The sequence below is a fragment of the Hyperoodon ampullatus genome (assembly GCF_949752795.1).
Source record: "Hyperoodon ampullatus genome assembly, chromosome: 1".
NCBI classification, from domain to species: domain Eukaryota; kingdom Metazoa; phylum Chordata; class Mammalia; order Artiodactyla; family Ziphiidae; genus Hyperoodon; species Hyperoodon ampullatus.
The window spans coordinates 42,631,441-42,650,600 of record NC_136914.1 but is presented as its reverse complement, the minus strand read 5'-3'; the positions used below and the strand labels follow the sequence as shown (position 1 = coordinate 42,650,600).

Sequence of the window (19,160 nt, the reverse complement as noted above, 5' to 3'; positions counted from 1 at the left end):
AGTACATTCTGAAAGTTGCATATGGGAAAACAAGGCATGGACATGATGTTACCCAGTTTAGAGCTTCCCATGGACTGTGTCAGAGCCGAAGAGGTGAATTGCAAGGGAGGCAGGGAGAAGAAGGACTTTCTAAACTCTTCCACAAAAAGTAGGACACCAAGCGGATTTCTAATTAACCCATCAGCAGATCTGTGGTCCCTGAACTGCCCGCCACACAGGTTAGTTGGTCTAAGACCAACATGCCCTTGGGACAAGGACATGGATAAGCTGGAGAAGTGATTTACTCATTGTTTGAGTCGTGATGTTTATTGAGCACCTACTCTGGGAAAAGTTCACCAGGTTAGGTGGGAGGCAAGGAGGCTCACTATGAAGGTAGACAAAATATTGCCAATGTTCTCAGAACTCTTAATTCAAGATAAGAAGATTGCACATGTGCATGAACATAACACAAGCAAGCAGATGACAAGTGTCATTAGAGTGGCCATGCAAAGAGTCATTGAACTCTGATGTCTCATGTCCCTGGAACCACCTCTTATTTGAGATGTCTGTTGTTCCCCCAGATCCTGGCCTTATTTTGGATCCTAGGGCTCTTTCACTTGAAAGATTCAGTTTGAGGTTTCTGACCTTGAACCACACACCTGTTCCAACCATTATGAACTGGCATTAATTCCATCACCAATCTGCCCTTCAGCACTTTACATTTCACAAGGGATCCTCTTGTGTGGCGTGTGAAGTTTCCACCACCCTACATAATGCAGACTGAATCAAGCAGCACAAGGTGATACATGGTATGAAGGCACAGATCCTGCTTGGGTATCATTCAGCAATACATTGTGCAGAAGTGAAAGAGTGGCTTCCTCAGGTAATGTGGAGACAGTGGCTTAAGTGAGGTGATCCTGTCCCACGGGGAAAGTGCACTGTACTCACTGAGTTTTAGGTACACACACTGAATAGCAGCCTAGAGTAGGTATATCAAATCCGGCTAACCTATGCTCTCTCCTGAATGGGTAGAGACACTAACTTGGGGAAAGTTTTGTATCAGGTGGAAGATGAAGATTAAAGCAAAGAGCCTCTTTCTAACACATTCAACTTCACCTGCTGCCTCGGGAGAGCATGTAGACATGAGTGGAGATGAATTGTAGCCATCCCATTTTCATACTTTCTACTATAAACCTTGCAATTGTCCTTTTAAATCAGTATTTAATATCTCTAAATTAATCCTACAGGATCTGGAATGAGAACGTATAATAAAAGGACTTCAGGGTTGATTTCTAGTACTGTGGTTCTAAATGGGGGGAGGTGAGCATTTTCATTTTGCCCCCTAGGGGAAATGTGACCATGCCTACAGACATTTCTGGTTGTCAGGACTTCAGAGGATACTAACTGGTGGGTAGAGGCTAGAGATGCTGCTACCATTCTATAATGCAGAGGATGGTCCCCATGACAAAGCCTAAAGTGTTAATAGTGCTGAAGTTTAGAAACTCCACCCTGAATGAGGAACAAAAGACCAGGGCTCTAGGCCAGGTTACACCACTTATTGGTAATATATGGGGCAAGTAACTTATAGTCTTTGCAATTCTACTTTTCCATCTTTAACACTGGAGTAATAACATCTGCTCTACTCAGGATTGTTTATAAAATCAAGTGAAAAAATGTATTGGGTACACAAAGGCAAGGTGGTCCTTTTATTATTCAGCATTACAACTTCTTCATCATCAACATTCTCAGACTACTCTTTATGCAGACACAAATTCAACTGACAGATATTTACGTGGGCCTATGGAATAAATTGGACAGTTGTAATCTTACTCAAGAAACCTAAATGCCCACAGAAAGCCAAATAAGCTTGAGGTCCTCCACAGTCCAAACAAAGGGGAAAAAAATCCTCTCTTGTCAACACAAATTTAGCACTCAGCTTTACCTTGTCAATGATCTACAGACACTGAATCAACCATGGGTCAGAAAATACTTACCGTGTGAATTTTCTTTTCATGATGGCAAGATCCAGGAGTCCTCAGCACACACTCAGGGCAGCACTGGTTGGCAGGTATTTGAAGCACTTCCCCCTGAGCATTTAAAAACAGCTCAGTGTAAAATAGCAGCAACGAACAGTCACATCAGGTTCACTAACTCTCATGAGTTTCCATGGGTGAGAACAATAAACAGGATAAACAGAATACACTAACAAAAAGGATTCTCTCTGTCAAGATGAGCTGCTCTCAAAGATAAAATGAACCCCCTTGTGAAAGTAATTTCCTTGAAAACTGTCTACATCTTTTCACATGTAATGAAGCGAAGAATTTTATTCACTAGAAATGCTCCATCTGAGTGTCACACCAGAAAAAGCAGTGGGGGTGAGATAAGAGCTCTATTTCCCTAAAACAGAGAAGAGAAGACTTGGGCGGGCAGGGCCACAGAGCTGGCAGGTCTTCTAACATCCTATAGATGCCTGATGGAGCCAGCAGGGGGGGAGTTAAAGTTCTAATGTTCACTTTTACCTGGGACACAGAGTAGCAAAGCACAAGGGGCAGGTGACTGAAGGACAGAGCTGGGAGAGGAAACAGCATGGCTGTGGAGGTATCCCACGTACTGTGGGGAGCTGGATAGAATTCCTGGGCTCCAATAAAGATCTACATTGTTTATCAGGGTTTCTAAAATTGCAATTGTGTTTCCTATCAATATGTGACACTATTAAGGGAATGGGCCTCCACGTGATACCTTAGGATTTATTGGGAAGTTGTCACATGTTAACTAACCATCTATTTGCCACTGTGAAGGATCTGTTTATCCAAGATTATTAAAACTATGGCACATACATGTGTCTTTGGGGCCCCATCCTTCTATTAGACCCTCTGACTCAACCTGCTCTTCCACTTAGCATTTCCTCAAGTCCAGAGATGTGGCAGAATGGGTAATTAGTGATTTTGATAAAAAATGGTAGGAGATCCTGAATTAACCAGGAAATCATGACTTGTCCACAGAATAAAAGTCTACAAAGAATTCAGCTGGTAGATTAAAAAAATTATGTAAGTCATAATGTTTCTTTGTTATTTGGGGCTGCTTCCATTAAAAAGAATTGGACCTACAAGAGACTGTTAATTGTACATAACTACAACCTCAAGAGTGGGTGGGAAATGGGGCTACTATTTCACAACTGTTAATCCACTAAACAGATAAATACATCAGTAACAGTGATCACCAAATTCTTATTTGCTTAATAAAGGATAAAACCTATATGATATGGGATTTTATAAAATTGTACATATGGCTCAACATTAATGACTATTCACAAAAGTGCCCTCTGAACCCCAAGTAGAACGTACACTTGTCTAACTTCCACTAAGACAGTAAATATAGAAAATACATTAACCTAATTTCCACTAAGCATCCAGATAGAAAATGAGATAATCCAAGTGTTGTTTGTATTCTAATATGGAAGCAGGGAGCGAGGGAGAAAGGCAGGCAAAATTGAGGACTTCAAGAGATATTTTGTGCCCCCAAATTAGTCGTCTTTGATTTATATAAAAACTGGTCTTCAGATTTGGCCCTCATAATTCATTTTATAGATATGATATTCTTTATTTGTGAGTGGATGTTCTCTATCTTGCATCTACCTATTGTACTTCTGTTGGAACATGAAAGAGGTGATTTGGGGCTAAAGGAGGAGCAAAGAATTCTGCACGTGGCACTTGGAGAAAGAAAGACAGGGAGTTCTTGCTACCTAACCATGTAACCTTGCATAGCCTTGTCAGCTGTGGGCTGCAGGGAACACATAAGCCTATTGCCCTGCAGGCTTTGCACTGGGAGCGTTAGGAAGTGGCCACTTGGGCAAGAGACATCAATGAAGATTGCTTGCCTAGGATCTAGAGGAACCAACTAACAATAACGATGATGATCATGTGATAATTACAGCTAAAACTGAGTACTTAGAATAGCCAGGGACTCTTCTAAGCATATGTGTGTGTGTGTGTATACATATACATAGATATATATCGTGTATATATATATAAAATCTCTCACAACAGCTTGATTAGGTAAACACTATTCCTATCTGCATTGAAGTTTGCAGCCGAAACCCCACAATGTAATACAGCGCCCCTTTGCATGGCATTGTCCTCTTTGTATATATGTTATTCAGAGATCCTGAAGATTGGTTCTGACAGGACTGGGTTAGATAGTCAATGTTCTAAATGCCTCTGTTCTCTTTCTCTCAGTCTTTATCTGTCTCTGTCTCTCTCTCTGACCTTATTTATCTAACTCTATAGCTAGCTATTCTATATGGATATAGGATATGAATACAGAATCTATTATATATGGTTAATAGGATGAATAGATAGATGATAGATAGATACAAATATCTAGCAGAACTACCATTGACACTTGGTTATTTCCAGTCAATCCATAAGCAAAACATACATTGTAAAAGGGCTTTTAAAATTTTTTAAAAAATGATAGGAACCCAAGTTACTATTAATAACAGTAATAATTTAGTTTAGAATACAATGGTGATTCATTAACTTGTGCCATGAGCTAATGTAAGTGTACCCAGCAGATGTGAATAACAACACATGTTCCTGAGATACACAACGAAAGACGTGGTGGAGTAGAAATTACACTGGCTCATGAGCCAGAGACTAAGGTTCTTGTTATGGCTGTGCCACTGTCTAGCTCTGTATCATTTTTTTTTTTTTTGGCTGCGTTGGGTCTTCGTTGCTGTGCGTGGGCCTTCCCCAGTTGCGGCAAGCGGGGGCCACTCCTTGCCATGGTGCGTGGGCCTCTCACCACGGTGGCCTCCCCCATTGCGGAGCACGGGCTCCAGGCGCACAGGCCCCAGCAGTTGTGGCACACGGGCTCAGCTGCTCTGCGGCATGTGGGATCTCCCCGGACCGGGGCTCGAACCTGTGTCCCCTGCATTGGCAGGCCGACTCCCAACCACTGTGCCACCAGGGAAGCCCTCTAGCTTTGTATCTTTGAGCAAGTGACTAAACAACTAAAAGTCTGTTTCTTTGTCTATAAAATGAGAAAGCCTGACTAAATCCATTTTAAAGGCCTCTTCCAGTTCTATCATTCTGTCGTTCTGTCTCCCCCATCCCCCATATCTTCAACTTCTCTCTCTCTTCTAGGTCAGCCCCCTTTCCCTCTCAAGGTGATCATGTCTCTTTCATAGCAATATCAAAAGCCAAAACAAAACCTTCTCCCTTCCCTTGTTTGGTCATTCTAAAAATATTGACTAAGCATCTTCAGCAGACAAATAAACAAGCATTTGCAGTCTGGTCAAGGGCTGTAAAAAGGGCAAGCACAAAGCACACAACATCACCCAAGAGGCTCGATGGCTGGGGATGGGAGGTTCAAAGAAACTTCACGGATGTGGTGGTGTCTGTCTAACATCCCATTTCTTTCTTCCATTCTCAGTGAAGCTCCCTGAAGGAGTAGCCTATACTTGGCCTTCCTTTGCCCACTTCCCATTCACTCCTCGAGCCTCTGCATACAGTCCCACCACTTCAATGACCCCAACTTCAGTGTGGCCGCCAGTGGCCTACATGTTGCCAAATTCAATGGATCATATTAAATTCTTCTCCCACTTATTTCCTTACCTGGGATCAACACTGTTGATACAAACTCCTTCTGGAAACTCCCTCCTCTCCTGGCTACCACAACACTGCTCTCTTCTCTGATCATCTCTTACCCCTTACCTCTCTGACCATGTCTCATTAATCTTCCTAAGTTCCCATTTTTTACGTTCACCTCCCCTTAAATGACGGTGCTCCCCAAATTCCACCCTTGGTCTTGTGTTCTTTTTTCACACAATCTCTTTGGATGAGCTCATTAATTCAAAAGGTTTACACTACTGTCTCCCTGCTAATGATACCCACATTATATCTCCAACTCTGTCTTCTCCTCTGAGCTTTAGACTCAGACATCCAGCTGCCTTTTGGACATATCCACCTGGCTCTTCCACGAACACTTCAAACTCAATGTGCCCCAAACTGAAATCATTGTTCTCCTCCCAGATAAGATGCTTTTCCTCATTCTCCTATATTCTCAATATCAGTTCATGGCTCAGCTAGCCAATTAGTCATCAAGCCATAAATATGTGAGTCACCTTTTCTCTTCCTTTCTCTCACCCTCCTACCTTCATTCAGTTCTGCTGATTTATCCCCTAAGTACTTACTGAGGCTGCCCTTTCCTCTTGATCCCTACATGACCAGTGCTCTGATTCAAGTACTCATCCTCTCATCTGGACTATTCTCACAGCCTCTGAACTGATCTCCTCATCTCCAATATTACGCATTACCTTTGAAAAACCAGAAAGACCTTTCAAAAAGAAAAGCTGGCCATTCTACCCACATGCCTTCATTTGTATTCTATCACCTTAAAAATAAAATTTCAAGCTCCACAGTACAGCATACAAGGCTCTCCATAACCTTGAACTTACCAATTCTCTAGCTTCATCTCTCATGTATTCATTCATTCAGTCAAAAGATACTTATTGAGTGCCTACCATGTATCAGGTGCAATTGTAGGTGCTGAGGATACATGGTGAATAAAAGAGATAGTAAACAAGAACTATCAGTAAAATATAGAGTATGTCAGACAGTAGTTAGTGCCAAGAAGAAAAATAAAGTATGGAAAATGAATAGGAAATGTGTGGTAAGGGGCAGAGAATTGCAATTTCAAAAGAATGGCATTCGAGAAAGACTTAAAGGAAGTAAAGGGTCAAAATAGATAGATTAGATAGATAGATAATAGACAGATAGATAGATAGATAGATAATTTCAATGGGAACAGCAGTGTGCAAAGGCCCTAATGGCAGAAGTATGCCTGGCACAAATCCAGGGAATAGCAAGCAGGCTTGGTGTCTGAAGCAGAGGGAGCAGGGAGACTAGTCAATTAATCAGAGGGTACAGCAGTACTTTATAGGACATTGCGAGGAGTTACTCAAAGTGAGGAGAGAAGCCATCAAAAGCTATTGGAGGGGTTTAAGGAGAGAAGCAACATGATGACTTAAATTTTAATAGGATCACCCTGGCTGCTATATCAAGATTACAGTGAAAAAGGCAAGGACAGAAAGAGTGAAACAAGTTAAGAGGCTACAGGGAGAATGCAGGCAAAAAAAAAAAAAAAAAAAAAAAAAGATAATGGGCTGAACCAGAGTAAAAGCAGAGAAGTTGCATCTGCAGTGTATTATTTCATGAAGGAAAAGCTGGGGGATTTGCTAATGTACTGGATGTGGGATGTGGGAGAAAGTGGGGAGGATGATACTAAGTTTTCTGGCCTGAGTGACTGGGAGAAGGGAGTTTTCATTTACTGAGAAAAATCAGGAGAAGAACAAATTAGGAAGGGACAAAATCACACTTGGTATAGAACAAGGGTCAGAAACTTTTTCTATAAAGGGCCAGATGGTAAATATTTTAGCCTTTGGGGGCCACATATGGTCTACATCACAACTACACAACTCTATCATTGTAACACAAAAGCAGCTGTAGACAATACTTAAATAAATGAGTGTGCCTGTGTTTCAATAAAACTTCATTTATGGATACTGAAACTTGATTTCATACAATTTTCACATCACGAAATACTGTTCTCTGTTGGTTTTTTCCAACTACTGAAAAATGTAAAAACCATTCTTTGTTCACAAGTCATGCAAAAACAGGTAGAGGCCACATTTAGTCTGCTGATCCCTGGTATAGAACACATTTAGTTTTCAGCAATACCGCCTATGTCTTCTAACATTTAATTCAGTGCTTCTTCCATGATGCCATAATTATTCATGTGAAGTGGAGGAGGGCATGTCTTCACGGTCCTTACAAAACCAGCTCAGATTTAGGCAGCAAGCAAAACAGAGGCGTGGTTACTCCAGAAGATAGCCTCACGACATACAGTGAAATATTATCAAATTTACCAACATTTGATGTACACGCAGCTTCTCAGAAATATACCCATGCAGAAATTGAGAAATACCCTTAAAGGTATACAGAACCTTCACTCCAGTGTTAGAAACAAACAGAAACTTCTTAGCATTAGATGGCATAAAGACTCAAGATTAATTATTATGGGGTGGAGAGAGATAAAAGTAGAAAAATAAACTGTGCTTGTGAAATTGACAGAAAGCTTTTTAAAGAAAATAATTGGTCTTCTCCAGGGAGTTTCAAATGTTTAAATTTGAAGCTTAAGCTTTTTTTTTGTAAGTAGATTCACTTTAAAAAGAAAAGAGTCAGCACGTGGAAAAAAAAATTCTAACAGAATAGATGTGTAGTCAAAAAAATGAAAAAGTTTAACAAAGGAAAAGGAGGAACTATCCCTTACACGTTTGGTTAAATACCATGAGATTTCTTGAGTCAAAGCCTATCCTGTGTTCTTAGGTAGCCCAACGGCAGTTTGATGATACAATCAGTTGCACAACAAATAATGTCTTTAGAAAATCATCTTTGAGAAGTCAATTCTGACTTTCAGTGCGTTCAATGGCTTGTAAAATGTTGTGGTTAGTATCAGTAGCTATGGCATCTGTCAGACCCAGGGAAGATCTCTGGGCAATAGTTTATTAACTGCATAATCCTATTAAGTTGCCTAAAATCTCCAGGCTTCACTTTCCTCATCTGTAAAGTGGGGATAAAGATACCTACCCCACATAATATTAAATGGGATAACACTATAAAACCTTTAAGTTTTAACCCTGAGTGCCTGGTCCAGAGTAAATGCCCAATAAACAGGAATTAAGATATTCTTAGATACAATATGTTAAAATTCTCTCCTATATTTCCTAAACCTTGCAATTAGAGATTGGGATAAATGTCAAAACCAGATGACCGAAAAAATGCAAACGCCCTACCATTCCCTGACTTTACATTTAGAAAACAGTTAGGATACCATACCTTCTCAAAGGCACACTGAGGGTTTCTGCAAACAGCAGGTTTGCAGATAATGATATCACCATGGCAACGGCAGTTCTGGCATGAATCAGGCTTCCAAACGGTGGCATCCTGCAAAGAAGCATAAGCTCTGAGTTAAAAACTGATCAGTCAAGGTACGAGCACAAAAACGTGGTACCATCAACAGTCCTACAGTTTGAGCAATTAAAAGGCAAAGGAAAGTCACGGACACACACGGTGCTTGCTGGGCATTGATTAACCCCGGAGAGGCAATAAAAGCAGTCTAATCCATTTCACCACAGTCAACCCACGTAGCCAAAGACAAGGGCATGCAGCAGGGAGCTGTCAATACCCAGAGTAAAAACAATCGATTGGACTGAAACCTCAGGAGGACAAGCTGCTCTCAGACTTGAGGTTTCTCTTTGCTGTTAACTAGCAGACACCATTGGAGCATGTTCAAAGGAAAATGACACTTAGACTAGCACTAACCAGCATCCTAAGAGCAGCTTGTGCCACTAGATACTATCAGCACCTCACACTTCACTTCCCAGTTCTTTGCTACTACATCCACCAATGCTCATCTATTCCATGGCTCACCTTTACCTCTGATGGGATAAAGTACAGACCCCATGATGTGGCGCTCGCCTCTCTCCCTGGCCTCGGGAAATCTCACAGTTCTGAGACTTTCATCCACTCTAGTTGGTCAAGCCATTGGACAGCCCCAGCCTCCCTTATCTGGCCTCACAGCTTACCCTCTACCTGGATCCCCGCTTCTCTGTGACTCCCCCAAAGAGAGCTTGCAAAGCAATACACTTCTTTCATGCCTCAACCTCAAGAACAAATCATTTCCTAACCCTTAATCCTGCACACTGCACCCTCCACTCAGGTGCAGCTCCTCATGGCTTCTCTGTGACCCCACTGTGTCCTGCATACACTGCCACGCTTCACTGCAGTCATCTACATTCCTGTTATCCAGGCTGGACCAGACTGTGAGAGCCCAAAGCAGGCACCGTCCTGGGCCCAGCACACTGTAGGTCCTCTAAACCAAGAGCTCACAGTTCACAAGTCGCTTAGTGAAGGCTCTGTCCTCCTTCTATACTTCCTCATCCTTTGGCCCTCAAACAATTGAAGTGCTACTCAAATACTTTGGGGAGGAGTAAGGGAAGTTTCTAAACTCTTGATAGAGTCATCAGAATATTAGCACTCAACCTGAACTGGGATGAGCTGGGAAAATGATGGATGCTAGCAAAGGATGCTTTCACACAAAGGCAGACAACAAATGTGACGGTTAATTTCAACTGTCAACTTGGCTAGGCTATGGTACCCAGCTGTTTGGTCCAGATTTACATGGATTGTGCACAACATTCTCAAGTCATCCTTTTGTGTTGAGAAATGTTAAATGTATAAGCTTTTAGAGAATGTGCTCCAAACCCAAAGTCATTTAAGAAATATAAAACATATCTGAGGTAGACTACATTTCCAGTGGCTAATTCATAAAAAATTTGAGTCAAAAATGTAAAATAGGTAGCTAGTGGGAAGCAGCCGCATAGCACAGGGAGATCAGCTCAGTGCTTTGTGACCACCTAGAGGGGTGGGATAGGGAGGGTGGGAAAGAGACACAAGAGGGAAGGGATATGGGAACATATGTATATGTATAACTGATTCACTTTGTTATAAAGCAGAAACTAACACACCATTGTAAAGCAATTATACTCCAATAAAGATGTTAAAAAACAAAAAAATAAAAATAAATAAAACCTGACTTGGAATACATCTGAATTTCTTTCTCTTTATTGTTACAGCATATTCTTCTGAAATTGGCAATAGTGTGCCAACTACAGTCTACTCTTAACCCAAAAAGCAATGACAAATAGGTGAGGGAAAACAAAATTTCAATCTCAAGCACGATGTAATATATGTTCCCTGCTGATTTAAGAAAACGATATCAGCTTCAGGATACAGATTAAAAGAAAATGACAACTTCACAAAGTCGGCGACTACTGTTTATTGATCACTTATGCTGACAGGAAGTGCTGGTAGGAGAAGGCACTTGTGGTGCTGGAGGAGGGTGGCCTCGTTTGCTTTCCTGACCTCTGCGATCACCCTGGAGAGTGGGCCCAGCAGAGAGGTAGGCAACTGCACATCAACGCTATGCAAAGCTCTTACAGGAACGGCAACGCTATGAAGCTGGCGCTGTTATTATCATGACTATTCCCACTGAACACATGAGGAAATAAGACGTGAGAGACTGAGCAATTTGCTCGAGTTCACGAAGCTGTAGGAGACCTACAAACTCAGGCTCTGGAGCCAGGCTGCTGGACTTGACTCCTGGTGTCACCATTCATTAATGGTGACACCAGTGAGTCCGTTATCAAGGTGTCTGTGTCCCAGGTTCCTCATCTCTAAAGTAGGGATGATAAAGTATTAAACTCAGAGGGTTATTGAAAGGATCAAATGAGATGATTTGCTTAGAGAGACTTGAACAGTGCTTGGAACTTACTAAAGGCCCATTAATTTATTTTTAATGTTATTTATTTTTAATCCAAATGCTTCCTACAGTGTCACAGGCATTTAGAAAATATCTTCTAAACACTTCCTTTCCTCAGAGTGAAAACATTGCCCTAAGTACCTTGACTTTCCCATCTTCCCACTCCAGCCTACAAAGGCAAAATGGAGTGAAATTATTACTTAATTAGGACCCCCTAGCACTGAAAAGACCCAGGATGTTGCATTAGAAGAAAGGAATGAATCCACAGGTTGCATTTTCAAGACGACTTAGGTAATTGGTAAAGCCTCTGTAACCATGAACCCATCTTCCTTTTCACTTAGACCTCAGATGACCATGCGAGCTCCATGAACTAGCTTCAGCTCAGTGTGGCTCTAAGATGCCTGTCATCGCTACTCTCTCCAGATGTGGCATTCTTCCACCAGGCATCAAGTTCTTCCCTATACCTCAACTATTTCCTCAGTGACTCTAGCCTCCAGAATAGTCCATTATACCTTTTCGCAGCTCTCAATCACTGGACTCAGCTTACTGAACTCTAAACAGGATGTTCTAAAAACATGAAATAATTTTTCACCTTCATTCATAACATTCATTATGTTAATTCAAAGTTAAATTTATCTGGGTCCAGGAAGCATTTAATTTGTTCACATATCTGTCTTTCCACTAGTCTATGACTCTCCAAGGAAGGAGAGCTCGCTTTATTCCTTTCTGTACAGCCCCTTCACCTAGCACAATTCCTGAGTGTTGGCTGAATTCATTAGTGAACAACCCTGAGTACTTGCTTATCCTCAAGAAAATATCTATCCCCATGACTTGAGATACCCCAGTTAGGACAAGATGTCTTGAGAAAACAATGTTTAAGTGACATCACTACAAAATCCCCATGATGTGGAAGGCTATTAGGTCACTGGAATCAAACTACAAAGAAAAATTTTCTTCATCTAGGCATTGTCAAAAAACTTCCTTATATTAATGTCCTCATAGAGTCAATAATTTATGGTTAATTTTAAATAAAATGAGCCCTTTGCCAAGGCCTAGATAGATGGCCATATATTTAACGAATCAATTTCTATGGTGCCATAAAATTGCTTTATGAAGGTAGGGATGCTAGAGTGCCTCAATCGCTTAAACTCTGGATAAAGCCATAAAGACCAAAAAAATAACACTGTGAAGTAAATTTTACAGATTTTCCATGTTACCATTGTAATTCCGTCACTTTATAATCCTCTCTTCCAATCTAACACACTCTGCAAAAGAAAGGGTCTTATAATAGTTTTTCACTAGAATATAGATTAAAGGATTAAATTATGACAAACCTAAAAAGCAATCTAAATGGCTTTTAATATTTTTAATAATAAGTGAATAAAGTGTTCTTGTAGATAATATAGTGCCTTCATCCCTAAATACCTTACAGTAATAGCAAGGTGCTTTATAAAAAACAACAAAAACTATTTCACTTGGTTAAATATTTATTAAACATTTGTTTAATGCTAAAAATAAACAGTGAATGTATCCCTCATGAGTATTCAAATTTCTGGGGGGATATTATTTATGGTGTTCTATAATAGCAGTATATCAACTATCGACATACATTTTCTTTCACCTGAATGTTATAATAACCTTATTTTAGGTATTGATTAATTCATCTCATTTTAAATCTCCTTAGCTTCTTAGGCCAAAAATGAGAAAGGAGGAATAAAGCAACCCCAAAGTTGTGCTTTTAAATTACAAAATAGTATATAATGCCTTTTTATCATTAAAATATATTTTTGTGCATGGAAACAAAGTATGGAATAATACAAACCAGTAAGCAAAGGGGGGTCATTCCTGGGTGAGGATCCTTGATTTTTTTGTTTTTTCCTTTTTCCTTATCCATATTTTCTATTTTTTCAATAACAAAATATGCAACTTATGTGATCTTGTAAAGTTACTTTCAAAATATAAGATAGAAAAACCAAAAATGTGGTGCCCTTTTTCCTGCCAACCATAGGTACATAGCATCTGGGCTTTGGAGTTGAACTGGCATGAGGGGAGGGGAGTTAAATAAAACCACCCACCAAATACCTAACAGTGAGCCATTCAGCTACACTTCCTGTGTTATCCCCAAACCTCCTTGCAGTCAGTAAGATTTTAAAAAATTAACTGTGTTCTCTACTTGCCCTTCAAAGCAATGAAAGGACCAAAATATTCCACTGGGCCTTGTGTCTTCATTTCTGGAGGTTCATTTTCCTGACAAGTCTGGTTTTCAGGAAAGATAATCCATATAAAAGGGTTCTTTGACCCAGCTCCAGCTCGGACACAGAAATCATGGTTCTTGTTTGTCAAGAAACCATAAAGGAATGAATCAATAACTTTCATAAGGTTATTTCAGAGTTCAATTCCTTACCCAAGCGCCCTTCCTCAGACAGCTTAGATAAACAATACCTTTTTCATTTGGTCTCATTTTCAAGTTCATGTGAAGCTCCTCATCCAGCCCCAAATAAAAAGGAGCGGAGGACACACTGCTAAGAAAAGATGAGTCCTTGTATTTACATCAAGTTCTCCCCTTTCAGGAGGGACTAATACAAGCCAATGCCAAATAAAAGAGAAAATGGTGATCCACTTCCTGTTTGAGACCTATTTCAAAGGCTTGCTCCATACAATACCCCCTTATGGAGTTTGTTTTGCACACCAAGGGCCTAAGTAGTTTCGCATTTTGGCCTCCTGGAGTGATTAGCTTGTACCTGATCTCCTCCTGCTGTTGTCTTAAAATGATAAACCTGAAGGCATCAGCCATAAGAAGATCAACTTAGATACAGAAGCAACAGCATGAATCACAGATGAAAAGATAGCTGCTATACATAACTGAAAATGTCTTTGTTCAGTTGGCTGACAAGAGACCCTGAACAGCATGGCAAGTTAACATTATGTTCTTGTACATGTCTTCTTATAATAGTGCACTAACATAGATGGAGGGAGAGCAAGGAAAGGAAAGGGAACAAGCTACCGCCAAGGGCCAATACTTCTCCAGATCTGCCACACATTCAGTGTCTCATGGCCCCTCCCAGCATCCTGCAGACAAGGCATCACTACCCTATCTTATCAATGAGGTAATAGGGCGCGAAAAGGCTGAGTGAATTGTCCAGAGCACATCCAGTAACGGGTGGATCTGGGATTCAAACCCATCCTTTTTCTTCTTTGCTACACTGTTATCATATAGCATCAGTAAGAATGAATGCTTTAGTGTATACATGTCAGTCCCAATCTCCCAATTCATCACACCACCACCACCCCCCCGCCACTTTCCCCCCTTGGTCTCAATACGTTTGTTCTCTATACACTAATACGTATAAAATGTATAATTAATAAGAAACTGCTGAATAAAAAAATTAATTAAATTAAATTTAAAAAAGAATGAATGCTTTATTATATATATGTGCCTTATTTTATGTATGTAGTGTGTGTATAGATAGATAGATAGATACTGTAGAGCAGTCTTACCATTTCAAGTCACTCTTACTTCCACTTTCTCACTTTAATAGGCCAACGAGGTGAGGCACCCTAGGGCAGTGCTGCTAAATTTACAGAGGAAAGGACTGTGAGGTTAAGTGACTTACCTGCCTAACAGGCTCCCCAAGCCTCCAACAGCACACTCCCACCCCTCTTAATCTAACTTCCACACATCCTCCAAGTCTCAGTTGAAATATCACTTCCTTGGGGAGGACTTCCCTGCCTCCGCGACTAAGTCAATATTTCCCTGCTCATGTTCCCAAAGCTCCAAAAAGCCAGTCTATTCCTCCAAGTTCTATTTGGCACAGAAAAGACAAAGGAGAAAGAGAGCACCTTCTGGGTTCCAGATACTTTGGCACATTCACATCTTTCATATTTCTTCCTAAAATATTTTGAGATACATATTATCATATCCCCATTTTACAGATAAGGAAACCAAGGTTCTGATAGGTTAGGTGATATTCCCAAAGCTTGTAAGTGACTGTACCTATATATATATATATATATGTGTATATATGTGTATATATATATATATATATATATATTTTTTTTTTTTTTTTTTTTTTTGCGGTACTTGGGCCTCTCACTGTTGTGGCCTCTCCCGTTGTGGAGCACAGGCTCCGGACGCGCAGGCTCAGCGGCCATGGCTCACGGGCCCAGCCGCTCCGTGGCACGTGGGATCTTCCCGGACCGGGGCACGAACTCGCGTCCCCTCCATCGGCAGGCAGACTCTCAACCACTGCGCCACCAGGGAAGCCCAACTGTACCTATATTTGAACCTATGGCCATTTGATTTTGAAACGTACATTTTTCCCACCACACCCACATCTGTACCCACAGCATTGGTCTATGGACACAAAGTTATACAGCACACTAGCTCAAGTAGCAATGCCAAATGCCAATATGGTAGAGTGGATAAACTTGGGTTCAAATACCGATTCAATTACTTCTTAGCTTTGGGAACTTAGATAAATCTTAGCTTTTCTGAGTCTCCATTTCCTAATATATAAACTAAGGGTAAGATAGGACCCAATGGGGTGACAGTGAAGGTGAAATAAACTAATGTACTTACTTAGCACAGTGACTGGTGCATAGAAAGCACTAAATAAATGTTAGCTATGACTTTGGTCACTTGCCACAATCTTAACAAGTTGACCACGGTATTTTCAGTGACAGAGGGAACAGTTGTAGCATTTAAAGCTTTAGAAAATCCCTCCAGCCTCCAAGATAAGGGGAAGTTAACTTTCCCACTGCTTAAATGTTTACAAAATATCCCACTATAGAGTGCTGTGGAAACTATATTCCTGGAGTAGTACACACACACACACACACACACAAAAGGAACACTGCAAAATACAGAATAAGATTAAACACCCAGTGAATGTGCTCACATTCCAAATTCTGAAGCAATGGAAACACAGGCTTAGCTCTTCTATTTTTACACCCAGCTTTCCATTTGTTCTAACACAATCCTGTTACAGTGAAAGCCCAAACTAAGAAAACTCCAGTGACAAAATAACCCTCATAAATTCCAGGAGATGTTAACCACAGAAAAAGTTCTAAAATGAATAAAAAGTCTTCCTCATATTTCCACTTTAAGTAGTCCAGATACTAGGGAGACTCTAGTACAGTTTAAGCTTGAAATTGCTTTTTTTTTCTCTAACAATTCAGCTGTCAAAGACTTCATTTCCTATTCCTAAGGCAAATGAAGAAAAAAAAATTAAACATTCAAAATGTTTGGACATGAAATTAACTTATAGCTATACCATTATCTCTAATATTAAAATTATTTATTTTCTTGTCTTCCTCCCCCAATAGATCATTATCATTTGTTCTATAATTAGTTGTTTACGTCTATCTACCTCCCCAAGAGTAAAGACAATTTCTTTACATAGAGGTAGCTTTGTATTCCCATAGTAACTGAAATATTTCAGGCACTTATAATGATTTTGACTGAGTTAATGAATGAATGGATGGGTGGATGGATAGATATTCCCAAATTTAAATAATTGCTGGCAATTTTGTGATGTAATTGCTGAAAGTCAAACACACAGACAACAACACTTCACTCTCCATGCTGCTCTTGCAGCTGCAGTAGCCATTTTCAATATGTGCTGTTTGAGATCCAGCCTTCTAGACCTATGTCTCCATCAAGACCTTTGCTCTAAAAGGGCCCATCTATTTCTGCCTGAATGCTAGCCTTGTCTGACTGATGCTCTTGTGTTCCAGCACGTCAAAGCTGTATCATAGCATTTGAAGCTATGTAGCAAAACCTTCATCCCTAACTTTTTCCTCTAGCCAGCCTCTTGGCAGCTGATCTAGTTAAACTGACCACCCAGTAAATGGTTGGGAGTTGTACTGATGCTCACATTCAACTATATAAAGCCACATCCTACTATGTCTGTTGTCAGGCCCAGCAGAGGCCCTGAGTCAAAGGCAGCATCACTGGTGGCCAGTCTTCACTATTTAATGTAAAGCAGGCTCCTAAACAGGGACTATGCCACTCCAAGAGGCATTTAAAAATTTGCTCTGAAGAATGAAGGTTAGGATGCTACTGGCATTTAATAGACAAGGATCATAAATTCCAGATGTCATGTAATGAGCAAGACATTCCTGCAGCAAGAAAAACTGTCCCACTTCCATATGACTTTCAAATGTCCCACAAAACATTCATGTCAATGAAAAATCTGTTTATAGTTATCTGATTATATATCTTAACTGTTCCTATCTGTTTTACACATAAACATAAAGAATTTACTGAGTGGTAATAACATACACTGAATTGTCCAGGAACTTAACTACCATGTAACTCAAAGAAAGATGGTACTTTATTTTGTTTAGAACTTTACGAAGATAACAGAAGACAATGAAAACATGTATTGGAGATTTTTTAAAAACTATGAATATTTCATCAGATACAATATCTACAAACATAATTAATTTGAAATTTAATTATGGACAGCTAACTTCTCCACAAAAAAAAAAATGGTGAAAGTTAGAAGACAAATATTTAAAGTGAGAAACAAAAACAACCCCAGCAACTTAGAATTCTATACCTAGAAAACATATCCTTCAACAATGAAAGTAAAATAAAGATGTTCTAAATTAATAAAACCTGTGAGAATTTGTCACCTACAAATTCAAACTAAAAAAAAAATACTAAAGGAAGTTCTTTAGGCAGAGAAAAAATGATTCTAGATGGAAACACAGTAATGTAGGAAGGAATTTTGAGTAATCAAAAGGTCAAATATGTGAGTAATCTAAATAAATAACGGTACAAAACAAAAATGCTAACATCTTGTGGGATTTAAAATATATGCAAGTTTAAAATGCCTAATAACAATAATACATAAGATAGTAGAGGGACAGAGACTGTCATACAGAGTGAAGTAAGTCAGAAAGAGAAAAACAAATACCGTATGCTAACACATATATATGGAATCTAAAAAAAAAAAAAAAGAGAGAAAGAAAATGGTCAGAAGAACCTAGGGGCAACACGGGAATAAAGATGCAGACCTACTAGAGAATGGACTTGAGGATACGGGGAGGGGGAAGGGTAAGCTGGGACAAAGTGAGAGAGTGGCATGGACATATATACACTACCAAACATAAAATAGATAGCTAGTGGGAAGCAGCCGCATAGCACAGGGAGATCAGCTCGGTGCTTTGTGACCACCTAGAGGGGTGGGACAGGGAGGGTGGGACAGAGGGAGATTCAAGAGGGAAGAGATATGGGGACATATGTATATGTATAACTGATTCACTTTGTTATAAAGCAGAAACTGACACACCATTGTAAAGCAATTATACTCCAATAAAGATGTTAAAAAAAAAGATAGTAGAGGGATAAATAAAGCTGAAGTGTTTCAAGGTTCTAGTATTAATTGGGAAGAGATAAATAAAAGGATTACTACATATTGTAGTCACTAGGATAACCATTAAAGGATTAGTAAAAGCATGTATAACTAACAAGCTAATGGGAAATTAAATACAAAAATGATTAGATTGATCCAAAAGACAAAAAGAAAAAACAAATAAAAATAGAATAGAAGTGACAAATAGAAAACAAATAGTAAGATGGTATATATAAACCTTAAAATATCAGTGATTACATTGAACAAAAATGTTAAAAGATAAAGATTGTCAGATTGTATAAAAACAGAGCAGTGGATACAATAGCATTGAGAGCCTTTATCATAAAATATCAACTGAATTTCTCAAAGTAAAACCCCAATATGGATATAGGTATATTTGTATGTATTTATACCTCTGCCTCAGTCAAAATAGGATTT

At 39.7% G+C, this 19,160-nt stretch overlaps 1 protein-coding gene across 1 annotated transcript in view; it reads right to left on the bottom strand.

Annotated features, from left to right (window-relative positions):
* FRAS1 (Fraser extracellular matrix complex subunit 1) overlaps positions 1-19,160 on the bottom strand; it is a gene marked incomplete at its 3' end in the record, with an annotated part of 456,967 nt that overhangs the window by 278,777 nt on the left and 159,030 nt on the right. Inside the window, exons 3-4 of the mRNA XM_079718352.1 lie at positions 8,877-8,984; positions 1,974-2,066 (exon numbers count right to left, since the gene is read on the bottom strand). Of these exons, the coding sequence (XP_079574478.1) occupies positions 1,974-2,066; positions 8,877-8,984 (201 nt within the window). The remainder of the gene's footprint in view (positions 1-1,973; positions 2,067-8,876; positions 8,985-19,160) is intronic.